This window comes from Salvia miltiorrhiza, chromosome 7, assembly GCF_028751815.1.
Source record: "Salvia miltiorrhiza cultivar Shanhuang (shh) chromosome 7, IMPLAD_Smil_shh, whole genome shotgun sequence".
Lineage (NCBI taxonomy): Eukaryota > Viridiplantae > Streptophyta > Magnoliopsida > Lamiales > Lamiaceae > Salvia > Salvia miltiorrhiza.
Window position 1 is genome coordinate 2,044,071 of NC_080393.1, and position 21,723 is coordinate 2,065,793.

The 21,723-nt window shown below is 37.6% G+C and overlaps 2 protein-coding genes across 5 annotated transcripts; one reads left to right on the forward strand and one right to left on the reverse strand.

Moving 5' to 3' along the window:
* The first annotated feature begins 4,552 nt into the window (after positions 1 to 4,552).
* Positions 4,553 to 8,746, forward strand: LOC130991506 (vacuole membrane protein KMS1-like). Its single transcript, XM_057915763.1, has 8 exons — positions 4,553 to 5,013; positions 6,093 to 6,304; positions 6,481 to 6,559; positions 6,827 to 7,126; positions 7,284 to 7,441; positions 7,653 to 7,769; positions 7,885 to 8,064; positions 8,162 to 8,746. Exons 1-8 carry the CDS (start codon positions 4,950 to 4,952, stop codon positions 8,333 to 8,335), a joined length of 1,284 nt encoding a protein of 427 aa, XP_057771746.1. The 5' UTR covers positions 4,553 to 4,949; the 3' UTR covers positions 8,336 to 8,746.
* A 5,318-nt stretch (positions 8,747 to 14,064) lies between these two features.
* Positions 14,065 to 21,163, reverse strand: LOC130991505 (protein TIME FOR COFFEE). Of its 4 annotated transcripts, none has more exons than XM_057915762.1 (13): positions 20,745 to 21,163; positions 20,101 to 20,649; positions 19,803 to 19,996; positions 19,430 to 19,718; positions 18,918 to 19,347; positions 18,767 to 18,827; positions 18,580 to 18,681; positions 18,240 to 18,474; positions 18,073 to 18,142; positions 17,913 to 17,979; positions 17,463 to 17,816; positions 14,798 to 17,384; positions 14,065 to 14,636 (listed from the first exon to the last, which is right to left on the reverse strand). In XM_057915762.1, exons 1-13 carry the CDS (start codon positions 20,839 to 20,841, stop codon positions 14,632 to 14,634), a joined length of 5,040 nt encoding a protein of 1,679 aa, XP_057771745.1. In that variant the 5' UTR covers positions 20,842 to 21,163; the 3' UTR covers positions 14,065 to 14,631. The 4 variants fall into 4 exon arrangements, with proteins under 4 accessions (XP_057771745.1, XP_057771742.1, XP_057771744.1 ...); XM_057915759.1 differs by having other exon boundaries at positions 14,065 to 14,662; XM_057915761.1 differs by having other exon boundaries at positions 17,913 to 17,982.
* Positions 21,164 to 21,723: the final 560 nt, after the last annotated feature.

Sequence of the window (21,723 nt, forward strand, 5' to 3'; positions counted from 1 at the left end):
TTTTGTAAAACATTTTTGTAAATAAAGGAAAAACATAAACTAGAACAAGTACTAATTGAAGGAAGAGATCGTATGTTCCACACATTTCATGTACCCTCTTCGTATATATAACTTTGATAAAGTTGTGCAAAATTACTAAAAAAAAAGTTGTGCAAATAATTAAATAGTCATTCGATATGGCAAACCAAACACTGGTCCATCGCCTTATATATATCCTCTTAATTATGATTCTCAACGAGCTCAACTATTTGTTACAAATGAAATTCAATCTTTCAAATTTAATATTATCATACTTCTTATTTACAAATTGATCATTTATATCATTATATATAAAAACTATGTATTTACACATGTTACTTATATTTGCACCTTGGATAGCGGGACAAGATTTAAATATTTTCATAATTTCATATATTGTATATATAGTGCATTCCACTGTAATAAATATTAAGATAATTAACAAAAATGGATTTTGCCTTCACAAAAAAAAAATGGATTTTGCAAAATGTAACATTGATAGCCTAAAGCCAAATTGTAGAACGTGTTGTTCTTTACTTTTCTTGTAGGCCATGTAAAGAACCATTTCCAACGCACAAATTTATTAAAAATATATGGTTGAGGTAGTTGAATGGGAACATGACTGAAAATCTAATTTACTTCTATGTATAGTATATTAAATTATTGAATGTGGAAATTAAATGTTAAAAATCTACCTTAACTCAATATCAATCTTTAATCCTTCAATACAATTTAGGGTTTAATCAATGGTCGAGGTCTCTCATGCTTATAGAACGACTGCGCATTGTTTAGCTCAGTTTTCTCGATTTATTTATTGTACGAGTGATTTCTCGGCTTGGTTAAGGGATAGTATTATTTTAGATGATATCTCATGAATATAGCTCGTCTTCCTTCTCAAAAAAACAACTACAAAGAATGTCGCTTCAATTTTTTTGTTTTGGCAAAGAATGTTCAATAAAAGGATTAAAGTATTTAACTTACTTTTAAAACTATAATTAATTGACAATCCAAGTGATGTAAATTAAGATGAAAAGCAGAAGAGAATTGCATGTAAAAGAGGACTAGTCATCTCCAAAAAGAAAGATGTTGATAATAATGAATGATAAAGTTGATTTACATATTACTTAAAACTTAATAAAAACAAAAGGAAGGAATAAAGTCGAGTAGATTTCAGAAAAAATATAAGAAAAAGCATTATTCTTATTCTTGTAGATGGATCTAGCTAGTTCTAGTTATTATCGTTGTTGTCATTAGCATTATCATCGTCATCATCATTATAATCTTTTGGTAATTCATAATTAATTTCAATATTTTTCTTATAATTAATTATACGAGTATAAAGTCTTCTCCTAATAATTGATGACCAGGTATATATTGGAACAAAATATTATTATTTCTTCTTTCTCCAAACTATTGAAATTTGTCGTATTCATAACCGCTGCGACTTTGCATATTTTATTTGTTGAATTAAACTTAATTAAGAAACGCTACATTGGATGGATTTATGCAGATATCCATATTTGGAATAAGACAGATTTGACTAAAAAATAAAATAATCAGCCGTGAAAACAATTAGTATTAGGTACTCCAAATACTGATTAATTAATCATTACTCACTAAACCGTTTATAAGATACACATATCTTTATCAAAATAATTATAAATTAAAACGTGGCGTTGCACGGACTCGTTGTTGGCCATTTCATGTTCTGTATATAGCACGATTCGGGTATTTTACACGGACTCGTTGCTGGCCATTCATGTTCGCAAGAGATTTATGGAGAAACTGTATCGTTGAGTGGTGATCTATTGAAAGCATTTCCTCTCGTTGAAAAGAAAGTTGTTTTTGAGTTTTGCCATGCATGATGGGAAGCTAACAAAGCAGCCCACACCTTAATTTTCTCGTTTTATCATTTTTCTTCTCATAATGTAATGATTTGGTTGTCGGAGTTTTCGCCTTTTCTGGATAATTTTTGACTTACCCATGAAAAAAACGTGGCTTTGCTTATTTAACTACCATCATAAATATATTAAGTACTTAATTAATGCCATCATACGACTTCAAATAAATTGTAAATTTCAGTTATAAATAATTTATGTACTTGTCCACATGAATAAATCATTACTAGCCGTTGGATCAGTAGTTGATACTATATGCGATAATTTATAATGGCCCCATTGATTGTGACATTTTTGTTTGATATAAAGCATTAATTAATTAGTTGTTTAAACTCGGCACACGTATCATTCCTTATGTTGTCTGTTTGTTGGTTTCACTAGCATCAATTATATGATTAAGCATTAACTAAAAAATAATTTGATAGGATTTTATCACTAGGCGAAAATTTAGGTGCGTCTGTCACGTAGTCGATAGGATATTTAAGAATGTCCTTGATGAGGAGTAAAATATGCGTAATACAGATCTAACAGCATCCGAGTAGTCAGCGCTGGGGATAAAGGCGGAGCGAAGGGTCTGAATAGCGCGCTTCGAGGAAAGAATAAGGGATGAAGGCATCAGGGCTATTTTGGGAGGACTCAGACACTACGGGCGGGTGACAGGGCTGAATAGAAGAAAGAATGAGCAGCGTTGGGGATTGGACAGAACAAGAGCAATCAAGGATGGGATTCCAGCGCTGGGGATTGTCAACAGCTCCGCCGGCTGACAATGACTTCAGAAAGATTCTCTTTTACCGTCGGGGTCACTTTCGGTTGTATAATTACTATTTACCCTTGTATCAGGCGTCTATAAATAGAGGGAACATTGGTCATTGTAGGAGGGGCTATCTAAAATTATAATACAACTCTCTTTTCTCTTGCTTCGATTATTCTCGTTCCCTCTCTATCGATTCATCAACACACTGCAGGTGAATCACCTTACCCATAATCAAATGATGAAATTACTGAACTCAACAGTCCTATTACAGCTTATATGTAATGGAGGCTTTTCATAAATAAAACTTTTTTTAAGAGATAATAAGACTTTTCCTTTAGAACAAATAAGACTTTAAGATGTTTTATTCATAAACAAGACTTTGCTTAAATACAAAACCAGATTTTTCATAAAATTAAATAAAATTTTAATACCTTTTTTTTTTCGGCTGGTGGACTATTATATGTTTAATACTCCCTTCATCCCATTATTGTTGACCCGTTTTCCTTTTTGGAGTGTCTCATACTCCCATTAATATTGATATGTTTCTATTTTTAGTAATCATTTTATATTACAAATAATTACATTATAATCTTATTTTTCTAAAATACTCGTGTCCAAAAAAAATAGGTCAACAATAATAGGACGGGGAGAGTATGTTGCAAAGCCAACCATAAATACATTCAATAATGTAACTTTATTCATTTACTAAATTGCTTGGGCTGGGCCATTTGTTTTTGGGCCATACCCTATGTGACGTTGACATTCTCGTTGGAGAAATTTTGCCCCATTACAAAATTTTGCATTTCTAAATTTAGAGTTTCACGAATTTGAAGAAAAATAGTGGGAACCTAACCAAAAGGTGATAATGAAAAATGGAATATTCTAATTATAGATCTACTTTACTATAATTTGAGGCTGTAGTGAGAAATACATAAACTAAAAGAATCGAATTAGCACCTTCAACAAAGCATTTGGCCCAATCATATGTATATAGACTGACAGAAGCAAATCTGCGTAGGCCCATCCATATTTTGGGCCAAAGCCCACGTCACGTTTGTCATTTTCGATATATTTTGACTATAATTGTTTTTTATTTATTACTTACTCTATCGATAAAAAATAATTCATTTTTGCTATTTTGATATGTTCACAAAACTTATTCTCTTTCTTTTTTTACAAACTTTCTATTATATATGGTTCATTTTCTTCACTCACGGTGGAACCCATTTTCTGCTAATAATACATTCAACTATTATTATTAAAATTTGTGTCTTCCTCTTTTAAGACTATTTTTTGTGAATAGATTGAGTATTATTATTATTTCTTTCAACCAATGCTATGCCTTGGATGTCGTCACATTAATTTTTGTCACTTTCCATTCAATCATAGCTTTGATTTCAACCGGTACAAGAAAATGATAAGTGCAGATTTGAGCTACGAAAATGATAAGTGCACATTTAAGCTGCGAAAATCAGATAAATAATTGACACAAACTATTTGCACTAACTATTTTCAAATGCAATGTATATAATATCATAAAGAAAACTTAATGCTTCAACTGGTAAATTTAGAAGATTTATAGTGAATTCATGGTATTGTTGAATAAATTCATGCTAAAGTTCAAATCTCAAAGATGATTTTTTTTTATTATTATTATTCATAATATTTCAAATTGATAGTATTAAAATTATGCAAGTAAGGTGTATCAATCGACATAATGAAGTATTAAATAAAATACCGTTGGTTGCAAATTGCAATCCTAACAACTCCATACAGTTTGCCTCAAAAAAAGAAAATATAATAAATAAATAAAAATGGTACATACAGAAAAAGATAAAATCTTTAAATTTCCTTTTGTTTTTATCTAATAAAAGCAAACAATTTCGCCAATAGCAATTTGATCCCCATAAAATAATACTAGCATTTTAATATTTCCACGTTTTTTTGATGTCACAAAATATAGGTTAAAACGATTCCCAACTATAACATCGTCACTGCGTGCAGTGCGTGAGGGAAAAGAGAAGAGAGAGAAAGCTCGAGCAGGGAGATTTTTCTCACGCCCACCTGAATTTGGTTGTTGTTTTACCTCGCAAACATTCGCTTCACACAACGCCCAGATCTCTCTCTCTCTCTCTCAATAAACCCCGCTTTTTTTTGTTTTCGTATTTTCGTAATTATTTTTTCGATTGCCTTGCAAATTGCAATCAAGATTAAAGAAATTTAGCTTAATTCAATTTGAGCGAGTTTGTGACGGATGGTGTGTGAAAGAATATAGGTAAATGGGCTCCAACGAGATATTAAATTCCGACAGTAATTCTGGTGATAGAGCGATGTCGATCTCAGGTGAGCTGATCACCTTTGAATGGATTTTTGCGTATGATTTTGATTTTGGGATTTCAATTATGTAGACGCGTGCTTGTGAATGGTGGAAAAGATGTAAAGATTGGTACTTTTTTATTTTTAGATGTGGATTCTTGATTTAAATCTGATGTATCATTGTTTATGTTCGGATTTTTATGTTATTTTAGCGCCTTGTTGTTGATGTGATTGGAAAATCCATGTTTGCAGATGCATATGTTAAATATGGAGCAGTTGTGAATTTATTTTAACCATTTATACAGTTTGAGTTGGATTTGTAAATATCGTTGAATGCTTATCAGGATTACTGATTACTTTGTTTAGGGACATAGAATTCATCACATTGTATTTGCATTGATGCCACGTGATATTATAGCCAGCTGCATTTAAATTAGTGCAATGTGTTGCAAATTATTTCAGGATATGTTATCCAATTAGGTCTAATGGCTTGTCGAATCTTTCGGTTGATCTACATGGATTGTAGTAGGAAGAAAATGATATGATCTTTTCCACATATGATCGTAGCAACAGTACAACACTAATCGTCAAAACTCATTATGCAACTTCATATTCTCTTATATGGTTACGTGAAGCAGAGAAAATTTGGCTTTTCTCGAGCTGTGGTATATTGGCCAATGAACCTTAGGGCTCCTTCAGATTTGAAATAAAGTTGAAAACTTTTCTTTTAGCATCACAAGTGAAACCATTCAGAAATAAGATGACTTGTTTTATAGCCATGTCCTCAAGTGCAGCATAGTTGTCATATATGTACAGCATGATTTAAGGGTATTGGGAATTTGATGGTTGATTGGTTATGAGAAATAGCATCTGCTACATCAGCGTGTAAGCCGGATTTTCTAAATACTCATTTGCATAGTTAGTAAGCGAAGTGAGTGCTAGTATGGATGTGAGTTTATAGTTTCAAAAGCTATTATGGAGCAGCTGATCTATCATGGAATGAGTATTATGTAATTCAATATTTTGGAAAGTAGCGTGCTTTATTGAGATCTTCACAGTTCCTTCCAATCACAAGTTCCTTTGATCGGCTAATTTCTGATTTTCAGGACTTCGTGAAAAGCACCAACAAGATTTAGAAAATTTGACTCTGACCTCACAGCCCTTCAAGACATTAAAGCTCTTTATTCTAGCTGTTAGACAGTATATAAGAAAATCCGTAGCATATATGTTATCACATGGCGGTTGGTTAATCCTGTTGAGTGCTATTGTCGCTGCCATCGGCATACTACTCGTGATTGTTGAGGGTCCTCATGGGAAGGTAATCCAAGTACCATATTTGGCTATCCTTTTCGTTGCATTGTCTTGTTGATTGACATTAAGATCTCTCTTGACCAAAGGATCATTCTCGCAATAAAAATTAGGTGCTTCTGGTTACTGATTGACACACTTTGACTTTTTCCTCTAACTCCATCTACCTTGTAATCTGTGATGCAGCATGTTGAGGAAATTCAGCATTATATGGAGTTTGTACTGTGGTGGGTGGCTCTTGGAGTCGCATCTTCCATTGGACTTGGTAAGCTAAGACTTACAAAGTTAGGGCGTGTATTGTTATTTCTTATGCTGTTGGTATAAATGATGGAATAGCCTCTGGGACAAGCCCCTCTGGCGATTTCAAAAATTAAGAATGTTCTCGAGGTGAACAAACTTGTTAATCAACTTTATAATTATACTGCCTGGTCCAGTCGAGAGCGAGAATCCAGAGTACAAATACATCCCAACAATCTTTTCTATGATCATATCTATTAATTTCTGATCCTGTTTCACTGCGCTACTTGTATAGGATCTGGATTACACACTTTTGTTCTCTATTTGGGACCTCATATTGCATTCTTCACTATAAAAGCAATAAAATGTGGCCGAGTAGACATCAAAAGTGCTTCATATGATACAATTCAATTAAAAAGAGGCCCTTCATGGCTTGGAAAGAATTGTGACGACTTTGGGCCCCCATTGTTTCCATCATCGGATGGTGTACGTATTCCACTCAGTAGCATATTGCCCCATGTCCAGTTGGAGGCCATTCTGTGGGGTCTCGGGACTGCACTTGGTGAACTCCCCCCATACTTCATTTCAAGGGCAGGTACGAGTGTTGGTTAAATGTTTTCGTTTCTTCAAATGATGCAAACTGCTTTTGTAACCTTGAGATTCCAACTTTCCCGTCAAACTTATAGAAAGAGTGTTTGTGCTTCTTGATTAGTTGTTGATTCAATTTAACCTTATAAGCATTATTTGTGCAGCTCGCTTGTCAGGTGACACAGTGGATGCCATGGAAGAATTGGATGCTTCCTCGGCAGAAGATGAGGGTTTTTTATCAACTCGTCTGAATCAAATAAAACGCTGGTTCCTGTCACAGGCTCAATATCTGAACTTCTTCACAATCCTCATTCTTGCTTCGGTTAGTTGCTTTAACTCCTTTCTTTGTATAACTTGCAGTTTTTTCACCTACATTGATACTATTCTTTTGTAAGTTCCGGAATCATCAATATTGTTCTTGTCTCAGAATCCTTAGGTTTTGCCTTACTCCATTGATGGACTTTTCTTGATATTCATTTCTGTACAACTGCAACTGTGACTTAAGAGTTAAGATATATGGGAATATTTTGTAGGTGCCGAATCCTTTATTTGATCTTGCGGGAATAATGTGTGGACAGTTCGGAATTCCTTTCTGGGAATTTTTCTTGGCAACGGTGATAGGCAAAGCAATTATCAAGACTCACATTCAGGTGGGTAGCAGATATCATTCGTCTGCCTTCCCTCCGACAAATAAATAAGACCTGTTTACGTCTGTCTTCCCTCTGAAAATTGACATTCTTTACTTTACCTATATGAAAATTGCAGACAGTGTTTATCATATCTGTATGCAACAACCAACTGCTTCATTGGATGGAAAATGAACTGCTATGGCTGTCTAGCTTCGCACCCGGTTTCAGCTCTGTTATGCCTAAGCTTATCGCCAATCTTCACTCAGTGAAAGACAAGTACTTGTCCACCAAACCTCAGCCTCCTGAAACTATCAAGGTAAAATGCACCTCTCTCTCTCTCTCTCTCTCATAGCTACATTGTGTTTTGTTCTTGGTACACTTTGAGAACTTGCCTTGACATTTGTTTGAATCAGCCGGCAAAATGGGATTTCTCGCTCACGTCTATTTGGAACACCGTGGTGTGGATAATGCTAATGAACTTTTTCGTGAAGATTGTGAATTCAACTGCGCAGAGGTATCTAAAGAAAGAGCAAGATCATGAGATTGCTGCATTGAAGAACAAGTCGTCCGAGCCTTCTGATAACTGATTATTCATATTTTCCGTGATTTTTTGTGCTATTTTTATTTTTTTTCGTGGTTCTCTCGCGACTCCAATAATTAGGTTTATAGGTTAGGATTTTTGGGTGATATTTATACACAGAGTCACCATTGAAGCCCCCCTGATTAAAGCATGTTGCAGAATGCAGAGCCCTCTGAAGAAATTGTACAGAAATTGCAGGATTTTTAGTATGAGGGAATTCTATTAGAAGCCATTTTTTTGGCTGTTTTAACATTAAATTTTAGGGGCTTAGTTAGACCTATTCTTTTTGGGTAATGCAAAATAGTATTTTTGCTTCTACTTCTTCTGGTGTTTTGCTGTTTACTTGAATTTATGTAAAGAAACTTCTTTTTTTTAAAAAAAAAAAAGAAAAATATCATCATTTAGCTAAGATGAAAAATCTATGTTCTTGTGCTTAAATTGGTCAAAATCAGGTCTTTACTATTTTATTTTGTTTTATTTGATTTGAGAGGAAATCAGGTCTACTTTAAGATCCTCCTACATAAATAGTTTTTAGCCTTTGATTTAAAGATGTAAATACTAATAGAATAGTGACCATTTTAATTAAAAGTAGGAGTTTGATAGTCAATTCTATTAAATTTTGTAAAATAAAAAAAAAATGTATTGATCTCTTATAGTTGTTAGAGAATATCTTGAAATTTGAGATCAAAAGTCAAGTTGTAACTCAACCCCTTTCAAAAAAAAATGTCAAGTTGTAACTGAGGATCTGAAAATATAATATTTTATACAACAATGCCAATTTATTCAGATTTAGGTGTCATCACTCATCGTCTTGATCTAAGAAATAGATTCTATGTATCTTGTTTCCAATTAAATTAATATAGTTTATAAGCCCAAGTTAATCCCTAATTCTTTAAGCTATGTACGATTGCTTAATCAAGTTCTTCTACTAATTAATCAAGTTAATCCCTAATTCCGATTTAGGACTATTAGTTTGTGAGTGATAATACTTTAAATGATAATACCCTATGTAAAATTTAAAAATTAAAAATTCATCGAATTTAGTTTTAATTATATAACCCATCTAGTCACAAGTACATTAGCTGTTACAGTCAATGCATGTCATTAAATATAGCATTTTTAAGAGATTTTATTTTACTATTGTTACATGAGAATATTTTAATGAGCTAGGTCTGTGAATCATGCATGAAATGTCGTGTCCATTTATTAATTATTATGTAGGACTTCAATAATTTCTGAGTTGGTTTGAAGTTGTTGTCTAGAGGAATAACTTCTTCTGTTTATTTATAAGTATTAAATGAAAAATTAAATAACCTATATGGTCTTGCTTTCATAGGCTCTGAATTTGGAAGCACTATTGCATACTATATAACTATTGTAGAAGGTCTGTTTTTAGCATTTTGTAAAATATATTAAAAATATGTGTATATATTTGTAATAAAATAATATATTTTACAAAACAAAATTGTTTTATCTTGTACACGTGTATGTCCCACTGAACACGTGACACATCATTCATGTTAGTCAAAGATAATGACTTTTATGTTATTGCTGAAAATGAAAGTTAAAAGTGTGATATATTTAGAAGCAAAAAAAAAAAAAAAAAAAACTTCATTTGAATAAATGAAATGATGAAATACGATAAGTATGGCGAAAGCTACAATGCTACATATCTTAATTGTGCATTAATTTTAATTAAATGCTAATACGAGTTACCGATCGTATTTGATATTTCACTCAATTAAATTCAATTCCACCCTAAACCTAAAGCCCTCGGTTTCTTAATAATTAATTACTATATTAACGAAATTATTCTCCTTTTCTGTGACGAAATTATTCTTTCTTCACCTAAAAGCTATTTACATGCATAATATATTAATATTCAAATTTGAGAGACATGGGATTTACGTTCAAATAATTGACTCGATATATTTAATTATTTGTTCGAGCCCCACACGTGTCACTTTATGCTCATAACTTCACAAAAGTTACTTCTTGTATTATATTGATAGGCAATTTAATTGTTTTATAAGAAAAAGACGCTTATTAAAGTTGTGAAGATCTTTTTTATTTTTTTTAATTACAAGATAACTAAATACGCCCAAAAAAAGTAGACAAATAAAAGAAAAACCAAAATCTGAACTGATTTGATTATTATTTGCGTCTTTAAATTATTTTCTTTTCTTTTGGAAAGATGGGTTTGTTTGTAACTTCATGTATGCGTGTGTATAGGGATGGAATCAAATAAAAATTATTATTAACGTACAAATTATGAATCATTTGTACTTATTTTATAAATTAAGTATATATACTTGATTTATAAAATACATATATACACTTTCATGGTCTTAGATCCAATTCCAAAAAAGCGTAACTAAAAGAGGCTCGTACTGAAATTCAACTATATATATTATGCACAAAATACAACTCAATATAAAATAATTAATTTGTAAGTTTATGCAAAAAAAAAAAGAATGTTCATATATATGTATGGTCTAAGAGTGCATGAGTGCTCCTAACTTTAGCGACGACTATTTTGAAGAAAATTGTAGTAGTCTAAGCAATAGAATATTGGTCTAAATGGACAAAGAATAATTAATTTGAATTTAATGTTATTTATGATTCAAACTTTAGGGGCGCATAACTTTATTTTAAATTTTCTACCCATTTTCAAACATTAGATTTGGACATACTTGACACATGATGGGACCAACTAAAGGCAAATCTCAACTTTGTAGACTAAATTAACAATTCAATTCATAACTATTTAATTACTATGAATTGTTTAATGATACGATGTATAAAATTAATGATATATGCCATTTATCTACGTCGCACTTACATAATAAAGTTTCGAGGTTGGAATCTCCCACATTTTTTTTTATATAACGCTAAAATTATCATTAAATTAATTTATGATATTTGAATAACATAATAACTAAAGGAGAAGTATCTAATGGGACAAGATTAGAAGATTAAGAAAAAGAGATGACAATATATTATTTGTTTTGGAGAATAAAAACCACATGTGTTGTATTGTATTTAATAATGAAAATGATTAAAACGTAATAAGCATGGAATTGGATAATTTCTCTTTCTCCAATATGACTTAAGGAATAATTAAGTTCAACATTATGCCCATCTTTTTCTTTTTTCTTTATCTCCATCCATTTTTCTTGCTATGTGAAAGGTTTATGAAAAATAAAATAAAAAATGATGGCCAAAACTTTATAATTGCAGTGGGCCCACACCTATTGTTTTGTGTCTCCATGGAAGAAAAATTCATTACTAAAGAAAATGATAGTTCCACTCTAGGTTATAATGCAGTGGGCACCCACCACAATGTACTGACACGTGGCCTAACTTCCAATTTTTCAATTTTTTTTTAGAAATCTTTTTCATTAGACTCTTCTTGGTGTGATACTATTTGATAATGTGTTGTTTGTTGATTATTAGTTATTGAATTATTTTACATCAAGACTTATGGTTAAAAAAAAAAGTTCATCGACTTATAATGTCGTTTAAGTGTACATTCAGAAGCAAAATATCTCATCTTGTCGATCTAAAATTGTACAAGTGTCTCGACATTAAATCGAATCAACATCGTCTTTTTAGAATACCGATTTGTAAATTGAAAAATTACGCATGAAATAAGAGGTTTGATATCATACAACTAACCATGGTTAGAAAAAATTTAATTCATTCACAAATTTTACAAAAATGAAAAAAATATATATAAAAATAAATAAATCATGCCACGTGTCATAACATCTCACACACTGATTTACCAAAATGTGGAATTTTGGGACTCAAACTGACACCAAAACAGTCTTAAATAAACCCCACAATTTCCCTCATGTCCAGGTTGCTATCTTGTCTGCTGATTTTGCTGTCTGAAAATTTAATCATGCATGGCCCACAAAAAAAATAATAATAAAAAATCATGCCCCCTTTTTTCAATAAATTTTTCTCCTTGTGTTATAATTGTTCCTAACTTTATTAGGTTACAAGCATATGTTTGTCTTGAGATAGGAGAAATTACAACTTTCCTCTTCAGGCACAACTGCTCAGAAATGTATATCTTTTTGTGAGAAAATCAAAGTGGATAAATAGGTTTGGAACTTAAATTTCTGATGATGACTGAAATTGGCATTCTTTTGATGAATTTAACAAGTAAATCTTCAAATGGGGGAGGCTGCTGATTGAATGAAGGATTTTAATTATAATTAATTAAATTGTTGAGGTTATATTGGATTTGTTAATTAAATTTTGTTTGAGTTGAGCTTTTTTTTATAGCACAATGTGTCTCCCTAATTAAATTTTAACTGTGATTAATATTCAAACATAATTTCGCACTCACTCGTGGAAATAATTGGTTCATATTCGTTATAAAAATATCAATATTAAAATCTCCCTATCTCTATCTCTCTCTAGCATATGTCCTTTTTTAGAGGCAGTGGTTTCACAAACAAATAAATCAGAAACTTCAAATCAAATAAAGTGAATGAATTTTCTCTTATACTTTTATGTAAGAATATCCATTCTGTCATTGTCTTCATATATTTTTATTTATTTTTATTTATGGTGTCATTGTCTTTTCTGGTGTAGGTAAAAATGATTAAATTTCTATGCAAAATGGCTGCTATGTCAATTCATTAAAGAAACGTGGAGAAACTGTTTTAGTTTGGCCGTTTAATCCCATTATTTTAATATAAAGAATCGATCTTTCTTTTAGTGGTTGAATCTCTCTTTGATTGATCAATGTGTGATATTCCGAATCCTCATTACTAATGGAATCCAAATGATCTCTGGATTGATCAGAAGATCCTTTCAGTTGGCTAGAATCCGTTACTTGAACGAAACTGGATCTTGTGAAATCATATTGAATATTTGACGATATATTCCGTACCTTGCTAAAAAATCGATCCTTGTTTACCAACCACACACTGTCTAACCAAATCCAATTCTCTCTTGATACGTTCGTGAAAAAATACCAATTGGAGTGGAGGGTTTCTTCAAACAACAAAGGACTGGGTCAACTATTCAATCAAATGATATTGATCATGTTTCTCATCTCCTCTCGAGAAAAAAGTGGGCTATTTCTTTGCAAAATTGTGCTCAATTTCATATGTGGCAATTTCGCCAAGATCTCTTCGTTAGTTGGGTTATTAATGAGATATGATTATTTCACAAATTTCTCTCAAAATTGTGATTAATGCCAACTAACTGAAAATCTCCATTATTAGCAAAGTACATTCCCAATTGAATACACAAATAAATACCTAACGCGTACGATTTTTGTGTGTAAAAAATTTAATACCATACTATTGAAAGTTGTGAATTAATAGCATAACAAATAATTCATACAATACTACATCACATCATATCCACCAATTAATTTACAAAAGATCATGCGCAACGTGTAATACTCAAAAACACTACAAAATAGTGAGCCACCCTTTTCAACAACCTCTCTCTCTATAGATTCAAATGCAATAATAAAACATGTGTGGCCTGTGGTGTTTATTAGAGTGGGCCCACAAGACCATATCAACAAAAAGAAATTTCTCAATAAAATAAAATAAATAAATAAATAAATACCAAGACCCTAAATAGTAAAGCACATGTGGAGCAAATTAATTAAGGCAAGGCCTAACATAATCTTATACATAATTCTCCACCATGTAGAAAAGATTAAAGCATCACCATCACCATGTAGAAAAGAATCCAAGAAAGTGTAGAACAGAGATTAATAAATTTTAATTCAAGAACAGAAAAGAAGTGAGGGGCTAATCTTACACAGCTACCACATATACATATGCAAGCCCTCCATTACATACATATATGTCCAAAACTCGAATCTTTCCTTCTTCTTTTTTTGCTTTTTGGTTTTCAGAATAATATTTCTTTTGTTTTTTTCCTTTCCATTTTCTGGGAAAATATATTTCCAAACAGGAGAGGAGTTGAGGAAGATACAAATATGATCAAAGAACCTCCACTATTCTAACCAAAAACAAGAAGCTCCTCAGTCTTCTAACATCTAAACTTTGTTCTTGTCCATCACCAAAAAATTGATCAATTCTCCCCCTTTTCAAACCCCACCGATGACGTTCCAAAGCATGAAAACACTTCGCGGTTTCATTAGCATGTTTACCTGTCGAATGATAGGCGTGCGCACGCAGTAGGAGCTCCATCCATCCTCTTCATTCTTCACACCTCCTCCTCATTCTTCCAACATGTGCCTTGTCCCAACTTTCCCTCTCTCCTGAGACCCACAGCATCACCATCATCTTTCATTTTTTCTCAGGCTGCCATGGATTCAAATTGTCATTTCCTGGTCAAGAAATCGTACAAATTGAACCATAAATTCACAACTCCCATTCATTCTAAAACATGTAGTAAAAGAGTCGCATTTCTCAACCTACAATGGGGTTGCAAAACCTATTCATAGTTTTTCGTAGATACTTACCAGCAGGTTGTTTCTGCTCTGTAGGCTTCACCTGAACAGCAGCTGGAACGGGATGTGCATAAGGAAAACCAGCTGGCAGCAGGGTTCCGGCAGCCTGCGCAGCGAAAGGTGGTCCATGGATTATACTCTGTGAAGGCAATCCACCGCCCTTTGCGTTAGCAGTGGCTGCTGCAATTGCTGTAGCTGGATCGTTCGTGTTTGCACCGCCCGATGTGACAGGAGGGGGGCATAAAGATAAACCCCCAGCTGATGTCACCGGTGCACCCGGTGACTGCTGGTGTTGGTCTGCCTGTCTTCGCTGCATATAATATCCGCTGGCCCCGGGTGTGGACGAGTTTTTGCTGGCTGAGTGCGGAGACTGGGATTGGGCATACGGATTTGAGAAGAACAGTTGTTGCTGCATTGTTTTAGGCATCTGTTGCTGAGACTGCTGTTGCATTTGAGTTTTCTGTACGCTGCCAGACGAGGCAGAAGCAACATGAAGGTTTCCGAGAATTGATGGAGACTTCTGGTTAGAAACGGATGGCGGGTTCTTGGCTGGCTGTGCCGACAAGGACGAAGCTTGGCCCGCTTTGTTGTTTGTAGAAGCAGATGAAGTTGTTCTCGGGCTTCCACTGGCTCCTTTGGAGACGGAAGAGGTCGTGGGAGAGCCCACCATCATAGGGGAAGATGAAGTCTGGTTGTTGCTGGGATGTGCTTGCCCTTGTGATGCTGTTGACGGCTTCTGATTCCCTCCAAAGGATATTTGAGCGTGCATCGGGGCTTGAGTCCGAGAATGCTGCTGGGGAAGGTTTTTTAGCGCCGTCGTGGTTGCAGAAGAGGTTTGGGGAGTCGGAGTTCTACCAGAGCCTTTCCATTGCGGGGACTGAGACGGGCTGCTGCTGTTGCTCTTGACAAGATTTGTTGGGAAGCCAGAGAGTCCACTTGGAAACTTCAAACCCCCCATAGCTGAAGATGTATTGAAATGCTGCTGTCGACTAACTGCGTTCGCTGTCATGTGCTGCTGCAGACTACCTGAATTTCCTGCCATATGTTGATGCAGTTGCTGCTGCTGCTGCTGCAGACTAACTGAATTTCCTGCCATGTGTTGATGCAGTTGCTGCTGCTGCTGCAGACTAGGCGAATTTCCTGCCATGTGTTGATGTATTTGCTGCTGTAGTTGCTGCTGCTGTTGTTGCTGCTGTGCTTGCTGCTGCTGTTGTTGCTGTTGCTGCTGCTGCTGTTGTTGTTGTTGCTGCTGTTGCTGTTGTTGCTGCTTAATCTGCATCATTTGCTGTTGCTGAAATTGAGCTTGAATGCTCTGAACATTCATAGCCCCCGCAGCGTTGGAACGGGAGCTGCGAGGTGCACCAGAGGCAGCTGCAGCATTTAGAGACCGTGTCGAGCTCTCAATCACGTTGTTCGCCTGAATGGACGAAACATGCCCATCACCCAAGTCCGGCCTTGTGAAAGCAATGGATTGCTGCCCACCACCAACACCCATAGCCTTTCCGGTCAAGATCTTGCGCTCGTCTTCTGTGGCAGAGGAGTCGACATCCCCCGATTTACCATCATCAGAGACTCGGAAGTTCTTCTTCTGTGCAGCCTGAGCAGCAGCCATCATCTGGATATTCTGTCGCGTAGCTTCCGAGGAGCTCTGAAACAGAGCATGATTCTGAGCCATGGATGCTATATCAATACCTGGGCCACCACTAGTTCCATTGATAGTACCAAAACTCATCGCGAAGCCATGTGCAGGCAAGGACTCCGGCCCCGTCTTCGATCCCTGCTGCTGCTGCTGCCCCTTCTTGTCAGCATGATTACTACTCGCACTCGTAGCACTAGCAGCAGCACCACCACCACCGCCGCCAGCAGCAGCCAAAGTGGCTGGATGAGTCATCAGCCCGAAATTCTGCGGGTGCATCGGCATTGTGAAATTCTGGCCATAGATATTCATAGAGGCTCGAGACCCCCTGCTATCAGTCGTTGATGGGCTGTCTTCCCTGCTCGGTTCGCCCTCAAGGTGTCTTGACCGTGATTGGTGCACGTACTGACTGTGACTCGATTGCAACTGCTGCTGCTGGGAAGGCTGCGATTTCTGGGACGGCATGTTTTGCAAGCTAGCAGTTCCAGAACCGCTAGAGACGCCGCCACCACTTTGCATTCTCGGGTGCTGGGCCTGCAAATGCTTTTGTGAAGTCGAGGAACCACCGCTAGACGGGCTTGCGTTTTGGTGAGCTTGCAGCAACTGCGACTGGATAGATGGCGGCTGCGCATGCTGAAGCTGCGAAGGATGAATCATCTGAGACGAGTAGAATGAACCGTTGAACAAAGGCAGCGCCTGGGCCGGGGTACCCCTGTAATTCGGGGGTCCCCCTACAGCAGCAGCCGGTATGGGAAACGGGTACGCGTTGTTCTGTAGGATCGCCAAATATGTCTCGTTAGAAGGCATATTCGGATAGTTGAAGCTCACTGCAGCTGCTGAAGAGGAATTCGTAACAACAGAGCCAGAAGTGTTGGACGAAACCCCAGCAGCCGGAGATTTCGCACCACTAGGCCGTGGGGCAGCCGATTGCTGCTGGTTCAAGGGGAAGATGAAAGTAGGCCCCTGCTCAACACATTCAAACATTCAGGAACTCGAGATTAAACAAAAATGCAGCAAAATTAAAGTCGAAAGAAAACACACCAGCAAATTACTAGGAGCAACGGGTGGCAACGCTTGCTGGATTAGAATCTGTTGCTTTCTCTGAGCAGAATCAGACGTGCTGGCCGGTTGAGAACCCTTCTCCTTCCCGACATGATTGGGGACGCTAGCAACGCTCTGGCCCTTATCCTGAGCGCCCCTAACAGCAACATTCCCGTGCAACTCCAGCCCGGGTATGACATTTAGGTTGCAAGGCTTCGACCCAAACAAAGAAGCCGAGCCAGCCGGTCCAGGCCAGAACGGGTTCATCTTTATGAACTGCTGCAGGTAATGTATATTCCTAGCAATGTGGCAATGTGTGGCACAGCGTTTTGGTCGGGGCTGAGAGAACAACGGCTGCAGAGACGAACGAGAACAAACACAATCATCAAAAATCCACCACCAAATCATCAAAGGGCATCATTACTTCACCATAAAAGGGCAATGGTTTACCTGAATATGTCCAGGTGCAACTGTGCCTCCCTCCATCGACACAACTCCTTGCAACGGAGCCATATATCTGCTGACAGAATGCAACGAAACGACACCATCAAAAAATGAACCAGCATGAAAATTTCCAAGAAATCGAGCAAAACACTACACCCAATCATACCCCATCGGAGGAAGCCCGCCGGGCCAATTTCCCATCGACATTGGCAAAGGCAACGAGCTCGTTGAATGACCTAATTTCAAGAAACATTCAAACCTCTCAACATCCCAAGCCATACATCTCCACACCAGTGGCCCAAAACCTTAAAATAACCAAAAAAGAAAACCTACCCGATTTCTCAGTGAGCTGCTGCTGCTGCTGCTGCTGCTTCGGAGTCAACGACTGCGATTTGCTTGCTGCAGTAACTCCATCGCCGCCATCTCTTTCCGACTTCTCCAAATCAAGATGCAAATCCACATTCCTCTCCTTCTTTGATTCAGCTTCTTCTAGAACCTTCCTTTCTTGATCTCTCCCATTTCCACTTTTGCCATTTTCGTAGGCTTGATCTCTCGACGCCTTCGAATTCTGCAGAAATACAGCGGATAAAAACATCAGAAGGCTGCTCATCAAAATCCAAGAATCCGAAAGAAAAAAAAAAGAATAAAAAAAAAGACTCGTCGATCAACTTACTGAATCAGAGACCGGAACAACCGGCTTTTGATCCACCGGCGAATCCCTCAAATCGATCTTTGCTTCTTTTTCCGGCGAAGATTTTGCTTGAGGCGGCGGCGCCTGAAATCGGAATAAAACTCCGGTTAGAAAAAATTCATTTCACCAAGAAGGAAACGGACTTCAAAAAAAGTGCTTCCTCGCTCACCATCAGATCTATTTCCAATTTCTCTTCCTTCCGATTCTCCATCTCTGTTGCCGTAGAGTTGCTAAGTTCAAGAAAATCATAAACACCAAAATTAGGGCAAATGATGAGAAAATCATCCCCCCCAATAAAAACCCCAAATTTCTGTACACACCTTTTAGTAGCCGCCGCAGCCGATAAAGAAGCTGCCGCCGCCGCTGCTGGTGCCACTGCCGGCGAATCTCCGTTGTGGCTAACCTCCGCTCTCATCACCGGAGATTCTTTCTCCTTCGGCGAGTTCATCTCTTCCTTCGCGACCGAATCTCTGCTCTCCCTTAATTCTTCAGCCACAGGCTTCATCTCCGACGCTGATCCAGCTGCCGTCGGCACAGGCGTCTCCGCCGCCGCTTGTCTCTGTGGATCGACCGAATTGGCAGCCAACTCGTACACATTTTCAGCTGCGGATCCTGAGATTTTCTCAGTTGTAGGAGATGGAATCTCGCTCTTCGGCGTCTGATCCGCGTCAAGCTTCGCCGGAACGGGGCTGCTCCGAGCGCCGTAGCTCGAGTTTTCCGGTATCTGCCGCGGCCTCTTCCTCTTCGGAGCTGCAAAACGATAGCAGCAAGATTTTTAGCTCCCTTAATCAGAGAAATCTGGAAACCGAGCACAGCGTGATTTAACACTTACCGACAGCTGAAAGGGGCCCAGAATTGGATCCCAAATTGGGATTATTGGCCGAAGGAGAATTCGAAATCGGCGACGAATTATGCGATTTCGCATCGCTGCCCAATCTGTTGATTTCTCTCGACTCCTCCTTCTTCGATGAAGGGGCTTGCGACTGAGTCATCAAGCCGTACAACACCTCCGCGATTTCAATCTCCAACTCCTCCGGATTCGATGAGCTCGGCTTCGACGCAGCCGCCGCCGCGACTTTCGGCGGCTTCAGCTTTAGCCCGGAGTTGTTCACAGTCTGCTTCTGCAGATTGAAAAAGTCGAGAATTAAGAATCGAAGAAATCTTTGAAGTTTCGAAAAAATTAATGACCGATTTCAGACACTAACAAGCTTCTTCCTCACGGAAACGTTGGAAGAAGACGGAGACATCGGAGCCGCCGGCGGCATAGGCGTCGCTCCCGCCCCGACGCCGACGACTTGTCTCGCCGGAGAGCTCCCAAGATTCGGCTCTCCACCGGAGACTCCGCCGCTGTTGTTGTTGCTGCTGATTGAAATCCAATCGTGAGACCTCTTCGTGGATGCTTCAAGAAAATAAGAAGAAATCATCAGAAATCAAAAGTTTGACCTAAAAAAATCATCAAGAATTAGAAATCGGATAAATGAGGCGAGTCTTTCCGTCTCTCACCGGAACGAGCCTTTCTGGGAACGGGGGCGCTGATCATTTCGTCGCCGGATTTCCAAACCGGCGGCGCTCGTGAAATCTTCGCCGCCGTTGAAGAAGTCGGAGGGAAGCTTTTTCTGTGTTGGAGATGGTGATTGCTACTTACAGTATTACTAGTATTAATATTGCTGTTGTGTTGCGGTTGACTAAAACTACTGCTATGGCCGCCGTGGTGGTGGCTGCTGAGGTGGCCGTGGTGGTGGTTGGGGACGGAACCCACCGCCTGCGTCAACAACCTCACGCCTCCGGCTGCGGCGGCGGCGGCGGCGGCGGCGTTTTCTTCATCTTCTTCGTCTTCTTCATCATTGACGCTCTCTTCTGAAGTTTCGTCTCCGCCTCTTCTCCTCTTACTCCGGCTAGACCTTTCTCTCAAATCTCTTTCTCTCTCCCTCTCCCTTTCCCTCTCTCTCTCCCGCTCCCTCTCTCTATCCCTCTCCCTTTCTCGATCCCGATCTTTCTTCACTCTATCTCTTAACCTCACGGATTCCTGCAACTCCGGCCCCCCATCTTCATCTGCAAACAGCACCCAAAAAAAAAGCTCGAATCTTTAGTGAAAAAAAATGGGGAGGCAAAAACAGATCTGTTGATAAAAAATGAGAAAACCCAACCTGGAGAGTCTCTGAGACTGTTGGTTCGGTGGCGGCGGCGGTTGAAGCCATTAGAGCCGACGATACTAGCTCTTCTGGCTTCTCTGTTTCTGTCCATCACTGAAATCTCCCCCCTCTTGAATCAGAATTTCAGCTTGACCCAGATGAAGAAATCCAATCAGATATCTCATCAGAGGTCGCTATAGCATAATTCGCCGGAGAAGGAGATGAGTCTCGCCGGAAAATCAAGATTCAGAATGAATTCGGCGGATAAAACAACAATCTTTTTTCTCCTAATATCTTTTTCTCTCCAAATGGGCTCCTCCTCTTCCACAAATCCCCTAATTCAGCTCTCTCTCTCTCTCTTTCTCTACTTCTCTCTCTCTCTCTACCCCTATAAATGAAGCTTTTTTTTATCCTGCTGTCTCAATCTCATCATCTATTCATTTGTTGGGAGGGGGTATTTCACATCTACAAAAGCCCTCGTGGAAACATCAGATGAGCTTGCTTTGTCACGCGAATCGATCTCAGCCGTTGAGATCCGTTTGATCGGACGCCCCACAATCGCCAGCTGCCAGCGTGGCGGTATTCTCTGCCCTTAGATGAACAAATCCACACCACTGTGAAATCGGGAATCCCACCGCTACGTGTCGGTTTTCTCTCTTTGGATTCAAGCTGCCATTTTTTTCGGATTTTGAATATATTGGAAAGCCATTTTGCTTACGTCTCTAGCAAATTAAGAAAATGCGCATGAATAGGAATGTAACTAGAATTTAATGTCATTTTGGTACCAATTTTTTCATGGATTACACAAAAAAATAATAATATATGTAGCAATCGTATATAATAGAGACTATATAGTACATAAAAAATTAATGGGTTCAAGAACAAATTGACCTAAGAACATAAAAAATTAGTGAAAGCTTGTAGAGTAAGCAAAAATTTGATAATGTCAATCACTTATATTATTGTCTATCAATTAAGCCTAATATCAATAGCT